General features: G+C 38.5%; 1 protein-coding gene across 1 annotated transcript; it reads right to left on the bottom strand.

The window, feature by feature from the left end:
• Positions 1–720: 720 nt before the first annotated feature.
• LOC115415134 (cytochrome P450 2K1-like) lies at positions 721–10,586 on the bottom strand. The gene is made up of 9 exons (XM_030128604.1): positions 10,380–10,586; positions 5,778–5,940; positions 4,134–4,283; positions 2,656–2,816; positions 2,388–2,573; positions 2,045–2,186; positions 1,780–1,964; positions 995–1,136; positions 721–908 (listed from the first exon to the last, which is right to left on the bottom strand). Exons 1-9 carry the CDS (start codon positions 10,584–10,586, stop codon positions 721–723), a joined length of 1,524 nt encoding a protein of 507 aa, XP_029984464.1.
• Positions 10,587–12,363: the final 1,777 nt, after the last annotated feature.

The raw sequence follows: 12,363 nt of genomic DNA, 5'->3' as shown, positions 1-12,363 counted from the left end.
ATCTATCTATCTATCTATCTATCCATCCATCCATCCATCCATCCATCCATCCATCCATCCATCCATCCATCCATCCATTGTAAAAATACGTTATGAAAATGTTTACGTCTACAAACTAACATTTACTACGTACAACCTGACATTTCCACAGAAAAAAAAGTGCAATTTTAATAATATTGTGCCTCAGTTTATCATGTACACATGTGCATAAAAGCTCACAGTGGATCTACAAATGCACAAACCATTTAGTAACAGGCAAAAATAATGTTAAAATTATACTTACTTGTTAGGTAGTTCATATTTGTTCAGGTTATTCACAATTTTGTGTAACGGATAGTTTGCAGATGTAAACACTCCCATGTAATTTTATCTTTTCACCCAAAATCAAAAAAAAAAAATAATGTGGGGTTGTCATAACTCAAAGGCTATTATGTTATTATTTTACTGGTCTGACCCACTTGAGATTGAATTGGTCTGTATGTGGCCCCTGGATTAAAATGATTTGGACGCCTTTGACTGTAAATATCTTCAGTGTAATTTTTGTATTTCACAAATTCATCCTGTCGGCGGATTGGACCCTTTGGCCGGCTTTAATGATTTCCAGCAAGTGATAATCAGTAAGCGTACCAAAATAATCCAACTAATGGATAATTAACCTTTGATAATCACAAATGAAATCAACTTAATGTGATCATGTTAATTTGATAATATCCCTCCTCCTCAAGTACGTGGGACTACACACAGTTTATATGGTCGAGGGCTGAGGGGGGCTAATACTTGTGGAGTCAGATCCAGGTCATCCTCTGAAACTCCAGGTGGAGGAGTGAGGCGAAAGTTTTGCAGGAGGGTGGCAAAGAAGAGGAAGAGCTCCATCCTAGCCAGACCCTCACCAAGACAGACCCTGCGACCTGAAGGAGACAGCGAGGGAAAATGGTCACATCATGTGCAAATAGGCAACTAAAAATTGAGAAAGCGATGAAATAAATTCACCAACCTGCAGAAAAAGGCATGAAGGCATCTCGCTTCACAAACTTTCCATCTTTGTCCAGGAAGTGAGCAGGATGGAAACTGTGTGGTTTCTCCCACTCAGTCTCATCGTGCAGAACAGAAGCCAAGAGAGGTATCACTACTGTCCCCTTTGGATAGAACAGAGAATGATAATGATCTATAAATGAAGACATTTTTAATGAAAATGGACAAGAATTGCATATATGATTCTATAATTGTCTTATGATTCTGAATCAGAATCAGTTTTGTTCTTTGTCCCAAACGGGCAATTTGTTTGCAGCAGGACCACACACATACTACACAACAAAGACACAACAATACAGACCAACAGGCAGATCTGCACATAAAACATAATAAATGTAATAAATACACATATTAGCAATGCATTAAAAACTAAAAACTAAGTCCTTTAAAATAAAGGTACAGTTACAACAAATCTAAGATAGGTATAAAAAGAGATATCAAAAGAGGTAGTGGGATGGGGATGGGGGGTGTCACTAAATGGTCAAGGGTATCTTCTGATGTGTGCATTCAGTACATGGTTAGAAAGAGGGATAAAGGAGTTTTTGTACCTCTGTTTTAAAACAATGGGATTTTGAAATCGTAAGCCAGGCCACAACATGTCTTCTGTATGCAGAGGATGACTTGTACCTTGATAGATACTTATGGCTTTATTGAGCACCTGCTTGTTGAAATACTCATTACTGATAAAGAACTAATTTGGACTTTAGATTATTATTAACCCTTTTGAAGTGTTTTATTCGTGCATACCTTCTCAATAAAGTAACCCTGGAAGGTGACATCTTTGCTCGTTCTGCGGGGAACAGACGTGGGTAAGATACTGGCCAGTCTCTGCGATTCATGGATGACAGCGTTAGTGAAGGGCAGGTTATTTCGATCTTCGTACTGAAGTTTTCGACTTCCTACCACCCTGCTGATCTCCTCTTGGATCTGGTCTGGGAGATAAGTGTTCAACATAAGAAAAGACAGAAATTGGTCATTTCAGTTAATATAGTGCACAAGTAAAGCTCCTTACCTTGTATCTTTGGGTACTTGATCATAAACAGAAGAATCCATCTGAATGTAGTTGCTGTTGTTTCAGTACCAGCACCAAATAGCTGTTGTACAGTTCTGTGAAGATTTGCATCCAGGAAGTGAGGGTTAATAACCCCAGACTCCTGCACATAAATAGCGCAGATATTTTGGCACATATTCAGTATATACTATAGACTGTATGCATTTTTCATCACTAGACTTCTGCCACTGATCACTGGTGTTTGTTGCTGTGAGAACTGAAGGTATAAAAAAGAAAAGACGAACACCTGAATGACAAAATGACAAATAAAATGTGTTAAATCAGAACTGACAGACATTCTAACCTTCAGTTGTTGTTGTTGTCGGACAAAAAAGGCGTCCACAAATCCTCTGCACATGTGTGGATTGAGGGTTTCTTTTAACTGATGGAACACTTTTAAATTATATTCTCTGACCAGAACCTGCAATTTCTGGAATTCCTTTTGAGCACCAGAGAACCATTTTCCAATAGCAGGAAATGCATTGTAGAACTGTTGGAGAAGTAAAATTAGATTAGATTGATCTTAATATTTCCATTCTACATTTTTCATTCTTGTACATGTAATCTGATACCTGCATTGATGGGGTGGCCATAAGTTTTATAGACCTGCTCATTCGATCTATCAAGGCTATAAATTCGGGGTCCTCATAGTCAAATCTGCTGCCATAGACCATGGAGGAGATGATATTAGAGACTGCATTTGTTAGTAGTTGGCTTGGATCACAGGGTTCTCCTGAAGTTAAAAAAAAAAAAAAACAGAACTGTGAGTTCAGTGTGTATGGATGTATTTTCAGATGACATATACATGTATATACACGTTTTTCATCATCCATATTTATTCATGGCTGCTGTATTCTATAACAGGGGTGTCAAAGTCATTTTAGTTCAGTGACCACATACATACAATATGATCTCAAATAGCCAGACCAGTAAAATAATAGCATACTAGCCTACAAATGATAATCCAATTTTTTTTCTTTTTTTGTACTCGAAGTTTGGACATATTTTCAGTATGGACTACAACTACTAACTACTACTGCTGCTGATAAACAATTATGGCGTACTCAGAGAAATGTTTGTCAGAAGTCTTGACCTTATGTGTGCAAATGTTGTGACATAACAAGTTGTAGACGCAACAAATTAAGAAGGAATTAAAACGGGTTGTAGAAATCCACTCAATTCTTGCCAAAATTAATATAAAGATAGCTTTGCAGCACCTGTAGGGCTCAAATTCAAACTTTTTGAACTATTCATTCATTCATTTTCTGAACACGCTTAATCCTCACTAGGGTCATGGGGTTGCTCTGAGCCTATCCCTGCTACACAGGGGTGAAGGCAGGGTACTCCCTGGACGAGTCACCAGTTCATCGCAGGGCTGACATATAGAAACAAACAATCACTCTCACATTCACACCTATGGGCAATTTAGGTTAACCAATTAACCTATCAGTGCATGTCTTTGGATGGTGGGAGGAAGCCGGAGTACCCGGAAAGAACCCACGCAGACACGGGGAGAACATGCAAACTCCACACAGAAAGGTCCCACCCCCACTGACTGGTGTTGGAATCCAACCCAGGACCTTCTAGCTGTGAGGCACGAGTGCTAACCACTGCACCACCGTGTTGCCCACTTTTTGAACTATTAGGGTCCAAATACACAAATAAATGTACCAACTTTGGGTTTAGCAAAATATGACCCCTTTAAGAAAAATATGTGCAATTTCACCAATATTATGTCTCGGCTTATTATTACAGTGGATCTACAAATGCACAACACATTTAGTAACAGGCATATTGTTAAAATTGCACTTAATTTTCTTAAAACATTTCTGGTTGTTCATAATTGTTTCAGGTTATTAACATTTTTTTGTGGAAGGATAGTTTGTGAATGTAAACCTCCCTGACCCACCCTTGACTGTTAAAATCTTCAGTGTCATTTTTTGTGGAGGGTTGTTTTTGGCCAGTGGGCCGTATGTTTGTTCAAGAACATCTAACATTTTATATGACACAAATGTTGTGTAGTGATCTATCACAATATAAAGACACTCACCTTTGAATTTCTTCAACTCTTCAGAAAGGTAGAAACTCTCCTCAATGATTTTATCCTCACATGCCTTCTTGCCCATCCCATAATCTCTCAGGTTTATCAGAGAAAAGCGTCTCATCTCTTTCCATGAATCTCCATTGGACCATAAAACCCCTGAAAGACAATAATTGTATAATATGATCCAGGGTACACACAGCTCCTCTCTAAGTACATTAGCAAATTATTAATTCAGAGTGTCTGTTTTTGCCAAACTAAAAACATGGGCTAGCATTACTGCAGCTTCTTATTGTTGAAGAAATTCTACCTTAGCCCCTTGGGTTTAGTCATCTCTTAGTTCTGAGGTCAGCCTGCCCTGCAGGTCAGTTTGCTGCTGACTGCACATGTTGCTAAGTTTTCCTTGAGGCTAGGTGCCCAACTAGGAATAATTTAGCTTTGCACATCCGGAAGGGCATGAAAAACTGGATTCTTCAATGTCCTGTATTGACCAATCTCTGTTCTCGAAGCTTGTACCAGTACATGTTTGCATCCATAGAGTCTTCAAATTTTCCTCAGTGTCTTCCTACAGAAAAAATCTCACTTATATGAATGATTTTCCTTGAATCAAGTTGCAAGAAATTCTTTGAGTATGGGTAAAATATGTTGAGATTATATGGAACACCTTTGCTCCTTTACATCCACTTATAATAGGAGAAGAAAATTACACCCTCCCTGAATTCCACATTTTATCTTTGGGGAAAAATCATTTGGTCGTCATCAGGTTCTAAGATTTTTTAAATCTAATTTCAGATATAAAACACAAGGATTATTCAGTGTCATTTATTTAACAAAAGTGAATCAGGAATGAAGAAAGAGCATGTGAAAAACTGATTACAGCCTTAGTACTTCCATAAGAAGTCAAAGGATTAAGTAGCAGCAAGGCATTTGTAGTGATTTCCAAGTAAGTGAAGTCATTATTCTACAATGACAAAGTTTATTCACAAGAGGAAAATATTTAAAACAGCTGTCAATCTTCCCAGAGAGTGGACATCCCAGCAAATTTATCCAATGTTAGACCATATAATGCTTAGAGAAACTACAAAAACCTATGAGTTTATCTCAGTTGCTTTTCAGCCACAGGAAGGGAAGGAAGGACAACTTGAAGTTATTTAGCTAACCATCAACTCATTAAATAAACCAGAGGATTGCAGAATCAGATGTGAAGACCCAGATGGAAAATCAACAACAGAGTGACTGAAAAACAAACAAAAACAAAGAAACAAGGTGTTGATCCAGTCAAAGTCTGACCTCAAATGGGTTAATGGTTAATGGTTAACTCTCTGTCCTTTAATGGTCCTGACCCATAAAGCGACTGAATATGGCCTAGTTTTAGTTCATTTAACCCATTCTGCTCTGATTGCACTGGTTACTTCTACAGTCAGTTTATGAGACTCACATATCACAGTTTTACTTTATCATACAAAAGGTCAAAGAATACATTGGAATTAAGCTTTTATAACATATCTTCGGTATTGAAAGACTTTGCCGCTCAGATTTAGGGGAATGGATACTGACACTAAAATATAATCTTCAAACCATACACATTTTATTATTGCTACCCACTGAGAATCCAAAATGACGCCATAGTACATACATTATTTCTGTTCTTACCAGGGTCAGTTGTCGAGTTTATCACTCTCATAACCGGATGCCTCTCCCCAAATTCATCTGCGTAGTTCACAAGGGCCTCCTTCACTGTCTTGTATCCGGCCAGGACGACCATTTTCTTGGGTCCCATGTAGATAGTGAAGACTGATCCATATTTCTTGTAAAACTAAGGGCAGAAAGTAGAGCAAACTTATATTACAAGCATGTATCAGGACCACTGCTAGTCAGTGGTTAATGACAGCTGGTCCTTATGTCTGAGGTCATTTGCAAGTTTGCTGTTTGTTTTTACTGAACATGAACCACACGTTTTCTCTGTCACAGATTCATTACCAAGATTACAAATTCAAAGGTTAGTCTGTTGTTTAATGTTTAATATTAAATATTTAATATTTAATGCATCAGACAAAGTAATATGTTTTATATTAACCTATAAAGACCCAGTGTTACTTTTCTCTCTATTGAACATTTCTTAAGCAATTTATCACCATTTATTATAATATTATCCTCTGTGACTTTTTCAATCCAACCTATCATTAAATGAACATAAACCCAGTGTGTCCATCCACTGTCATTGATCCAACTCCATGGGTTTTATTGGTGAATCCATGTTGTTGCTGTTACAAATTCAAAGGTTAGTCTGCTGTTTAATGTTTAATATTAAATATTTAATGCATCAGACAAGGTAATATGTTTTATATTAACCCATAAAGACCCAGTGTTACTTTTCTCTATTTCACATTTCTTAAGCAATTTATCACCATTTATTATAATATTATCCTCTGTGTTTTGTGTTTCTTCAATAAACATTTGGTATTTTCCCAAATTTAATTGACTGATCATGTAGATGTTCATTAAATCTCAGATTAAAGTTCATTGTCGTAATATCAGAAAGAGAAAAATTAAGAAAAAGTGACTTTTTCAGTCCAACCTATCATTAACTGAATATAAACCCAGTGTGTCCATCCACTGTCATTGATCCAACTCCATGGGTTTTATTGGTGAATCCATGTTGTAGAAGATGACTGTTTCCACGGTAACTATGGAGCCTCTGAACATCCAAATGGGTCATATCTGATGACCATAAAAAGGTGAATAACTGGATTTTACACCAATTATTTACATGGATTGATAGGTTTAATGGGTCAGAAGTTATGAAACATTTTATACTGGGAGATGGTTTTGGTCACCAGTGGTTGTTTGGGTCATTATGGCAGTGTTTTTCAACCATGGGGTCAGGACCCCACGTGGGGTCTCCTGGAATTCAAAAGGGGTCACCTGAAATTTCTAGTAATTGATAAACATCAACATCATCATCATCATCATCATCATCATCATCATCACACACTACTCCCTGTTCCCTGACTATGGGTACTACTAACTCAACAGACAAAAGCCCAACTGCGTCATTCCCCTCATTTACTCCCCTCACAGAGAACGAGGTGTCTAAACTCCTTTCCTCTAGCTGTCCTATGACATGCCTGCTGGACCCTATGCCATCCAACCTCTTACAATCTGTGGCCCCTACTATCACAGCACCAATCATACAAGTGATTAATGCTTCACTGACTTCAGGAACATTTCCTACAGTATTTAAACAAGCGCAGGTAACACCACTACTCAAAAAACCTTCCCTCACCCCCACTCAAGTGGAAAATTATCGACCAGTCTCACTCCTCCCATACCTTTCTAAGACCATCGAAAGGGCAGTTTCCAAACAGGTCACAGAATTCCTCTCTCAAAATAACCTCCTTGACGTCAACCAATCTGGCTTCAAAATCGGCCACTCCATTGAAAAGGCTCTGTTGTCTGTGACGGAGGCCTTGAAAGAGGCTAGAGCAGCAGCCAAGTCCTCAGTACTCATTCTACGCGACTTATCAGCAGCATTTGACACTGACAATCATAATATCCTATTATCCATACTCTTGAACATGGGCATCACAGGCCATGCACACTCCTGGTTTCAACCTTACCTCACTGGTCGGTCCTTCAAAGTGTCCTGGTTAGGGCACACATCTGCAGTTCACCGCCTCACCACGGGGGTCCCCCAAGGCTCTGTATTGGGCCCCCTCCTTTTTGCCATATACACCACCTCACTGGGTCAGATCATCCACTCACACGGCTTCTCATATCACTGCTATGCTGATGATACCCAACTCTATCTGACATTCCCACCTGATGGCTCCACAGTATCAGTATCTCAGATTGTCTCTCTGACATATCTGCATGGATGAAAGCCCATCACCTTCAGCTGAACCTGTCCAAAACTGAACTGCTGGTCTTCCCAGCTAAGCCAACCATACAGCATGACATCTCCATCAATACTGACTCCTTATCTCTGGCTCCTACCAATGTAGCACGAAACTTGGGAGTCATGATTGATAATCAGTTGACCTTCACAGATCACGTTGCCTCTGTCACCTGATCATGTCGTTTCACTCTCTTCAACCTAAGAAAGATCAGGCCATACCTAACCCAACAGGCCACCCAGCTCCTGGTGCAGACTATGGTTATCTCCCGCCTTGACTACTGCAATGCTCTTCTAACAGGCCTCCCAGCTTGTGTTGTCAAACCACTACAGATGGTCCAGAATGCAGCAGTGCGTCTGGTCTTCAATCAGCCTAAAAGGGCACATGTCACCCCGTTACTTATTGAGTTACACTGGCTACCCATAGCTGCCCGCATCAAATTCAAATCCTTAATCCTAGCCGACAAAATTCTCAATGGGTCTGCTCCTACCTACTTAGGTGCACTGATAAAAGCTTATGTTGCCCCACGACCACTCCGCTTGTCTGGGGAACGTTGTCTGGTGGTCCCCAGACCTTGTACAAGACAATCCAGGCTTTTTTCATGGGTCGTTCCACGTTGGTGGAATGTTCTACCGAGCACTACAAGAACAGAGGCATCCCTGCCTATCTTCAAGAAGCTCCTGAAGACCCAGCTTATCCGAGAACACCTCCAGTCCTAGCACTTTCAGACATTCCATTTTAAATATATTAATAAAGTTTTTCCCAGTTTGTCCTGCCTCTCTCCTGCCTTCATCATCATCACTCACTTATCCTCAACTGCATCCATGTGTCTCCCCCTACTCCCCCCTTCTCCCCCTCTCCCCCAGTCTCTATCCCTATCGCTCTCTCTTTTTCTCTTTCTTTACCTTCTCTCTTTAACCCCAACTGGTCAAGGCAGACGGCCATCCTCCAGGAGTCTGGGTCTGCTCCAGGTTTCTGCTGTTAAAGGGAAGTTTTTCCTCGCCACTGTCACCAGTCACACAAGTGTTTTCTCCTGGAGGATTCTGTTGGGTTTCTGTAAATTGGCTTAGAGTCTGGTTTTGACCAACTCTATATATAAAGTGTCATGAGATAACTTTTTGTTGTGATCTGGCACTATATAAAAAAAAAATTGATTGATTGATTGGTTTTCCCCTTTAAGTCGCTTTGGAAAAAAGCGTCTGCTAAATGCATAAATGTAAATGTAAAATGTAAAAAACAAACAAAAAAAAACTTACTAATAAAAAATATATGGTGAGTTGAGAATCACAATCCATAAAAGACATGACAAACTGTGAAGCTGAAACTGAAGCACTGTGGTACTGTTTATCTTTCAAATGTTCATTGTGGTCAGTTTAAGATGCTGCAGCTCTTTCATAATTCATAGTTTGAGTTATTGTTTTTTTCAGAATTAATTTTCAGCCTTGTGAATCCAAGCTGGACTGACTGTACATATCCTGACCAAGGAAAATCAAATTCTCACTTTGTGCACTAATCTACACCTGGCTTTTCTGCCTCCGTCCATAATGATGCATTATATAGACTAAATGTTGTTTAAAATTAATGTTTGTTTGCAACATAGTATAGCAAAACATTATATGATCAAAAACAAATCCATTTTAGCAAAAAAAAGTCTCGGTTTTGAATGTCTGGGGTCGCCAGAAATTTGTGATGTTAAAATGGGGTCATGAGCCAAAAAAGGGAATCACTGTGACAGAGCAAACAAAGTCTAAAACAGTCCATCACACAGTCATGTCCATAAATAATTGGACAGTGTGACAACCCCAGTGCAGGTTTTTGGTCCTACGAGCTAGTCTTGACAACAGTGACACACTTTTGGTAATTTTACCTCTGAGATGAAACAGAAAAGGCATGACAAAGTATTTGGAGGACAATCAGCTTTTGGTGATATGCATACAAACAATTTAAAGTATTAAAAACGATCCTCATATTTAGAATTATCTTAGTTTAGATCTTACTTTTGAGCTTCTGAAAATGGAGGGACAACATTTAAAACGGTTATAATTCCTAAATTAATGCAATATTGTGCTAAATCCTTTGAATTAAACATGAAAATCCACACTTCAGTCATCTTGATTGCTTCATTTCAGATCCACTGTGGTGGTGTGTACAGAGGTAAAAAGACAAAATCTATGCCACTGTCCAAATAAAACTCTGAGCAAATGATATGTTGACAATTTGATTTCATGGCAATATTGTTGATATGCACAATTTTTCAACACGGTGAGGATAAGCTGACCGTATTTTTGTCTGAACATGGGGCAGCATAAGGAACAAGGTGAACCAACAAGAAAACATGGAACTCTATCCCCTTCCTCACCTTCTGTAAAGACTTGTGACGATTCCACATGTCAATCTGCAGCAGGTTTCCAATCAGAGGAAGTGGTGTGGGTCCTGGTGGTTCATTTCTGGGTTTCTTTGAGCCGAAGCTGGAGGGAAAGATGACTAAAACCAGCAGCAGGACCAGCAGAGCCCCGAACAGGGAGAGAGAACCAAAGGACTGCAGGAAAACATCTAACTCCGCCATCACTGGAAAGGACCTTATGCAAACTCACTGACACCTTCTACTGATGCTTTTGGCTGTGGGTGTCAGGATATAACAGTGAGTGGAGAATAGGTATAACCCACAGGGAGGAACCAACTGGAGGACATTACCTCCCATCACCACCTCCTAGCAGTTTCAGAAAAATAACACATTAACTCTTATTGAGATTTATTTTGTTTCAAATGGCTTTGTAGCACATATGTTTTTCCATCTTTTTGAATAGACTTATTATTTTTACATTTATTTTACAATACTGCAAATCTTGGACACATGGTCTTATTTCATGGTTTTATGGTTTATCAGCGCATTAATGTAGCCTGTGCAGTATCTGTCCACATACATGTTCTCCACCATGGGCCAGCACAATGAAAGACAGAAAAGTGTGGACAGTTTGTTTTATTACAGATCAAAGTGCTAACATAAAATCACAGAACATTCAGTTACAGGGAAGATTTGTTTTTCAAGCAAACTCAAAGTTCAGCTCAGGCTATAAGACTTACAAGCCAATGATCGATTTTATAGATGGGTTGTAATAAACACCTAATGGTGATCAATTTGGAAATTTCATCACTAAAACTTTTTATAGTATTTGTCTTGTGCAAAGTGTTAGTCATTACCGACATGGACAATGTGAGGTTCAACAACTTTACATAAAAAACCCAACAAAAAACAGGCTGTTGAAGTGTTTTAACTTTAAAGAAACTATATTTCAGATCTTGTATGTACTTGAGTAAAGAAGATGTAATAGAATTTTGACCAATTTTGTTTTCTTTTTTTTTTTTTTTTTTTTTTTACTTAACTATGGGTGCCTCTATGAAACTGGTCCCTAAAAACAGGACAGAGGGGCTGAAAATTCCAACCAGATGTAGACTAATGTTATGAAGCAAGTTTGGAAGCACTTTGGGTCTATTTTAAAAATACATATTTACTGAGATAAAAGAGAAACTATTTTTCAGATAAAACATATTTTTATATTATTTTTTAGGCCTGTAACGGTACACAAAATTTTCGGTTCAGTACGTTTTCGGTTTTGAAAGCCACGATTAGTTTTTTTTTTCAGTTTGGTTTGGGTTGAACGAAAACCCCTCAAAATGTCTTTAATGCATTTATTATGAATTTTTGAACATTTTTTCCCCCCAATTTTTGGAGACAATTGGATATAGAAAAACAGCAATAATATAATTCTGCTGCTATAAATCAAATGGAAAATAAAATAAATAAAACATTACTAAATGTATTTTAAACATTAGTATGGCACTTTTCCCTGAAAGGTAGTTTTGAACAAACAACAAAAATCTAATCCCAGTTCTGTCAGTTTCACATTCTGCATTAAAATAAAAAAAATTCCACATGAAGTGCAACATTAACAAGAGAGCAAACTAGTGTTCTCTTTTAACAAACTTAAGAGCAAAATTGACAACAAAATTAACCAAATTATTTATTTTAGGACAGATGAAGTGTTTAGGCCACTTTGTGTATTTGTGTGTGTGTGTGTGTGTATGTGTGTGTGTGTGTGTGTGTGTGTGTGTGTGTGTGTGCAGGGTGCGATTTGTCAAAAACAGATTTTTTTTTTTGGCGGAGCGGGGGGCACAGTTATATTGAGGACTTGCAGCTGACGCCACTGGTCATGTGATTGTTGTTTACACCGCCATATTGGTAGGCACGCTATCTGGATCCAGAAAGTCAGAACTGTTGCTTTATATGGTGTTTTTCTTTGGACTCGTGTTTGCATGTTTTGTTATTTGCGAGTATGTCTACT

Source organism: Sphaeramia orbicularis, chromosome 24, assembly GCF_902148855.1.
Source record: "Sphaeramia orbicularis chromosome 24, fSphaOr1.1, whole genome shotgun sequence".
Lineage (NCBI taxonomy): Eukaryota > Metazoa > Chordata > Actinopteri > Kurtiformes > Apogonidae > Sphaeramia > Sphaeramia orbicularis.
This window is presented reverse-complemented; position numbering and strand designations above follow the sequence as displayed.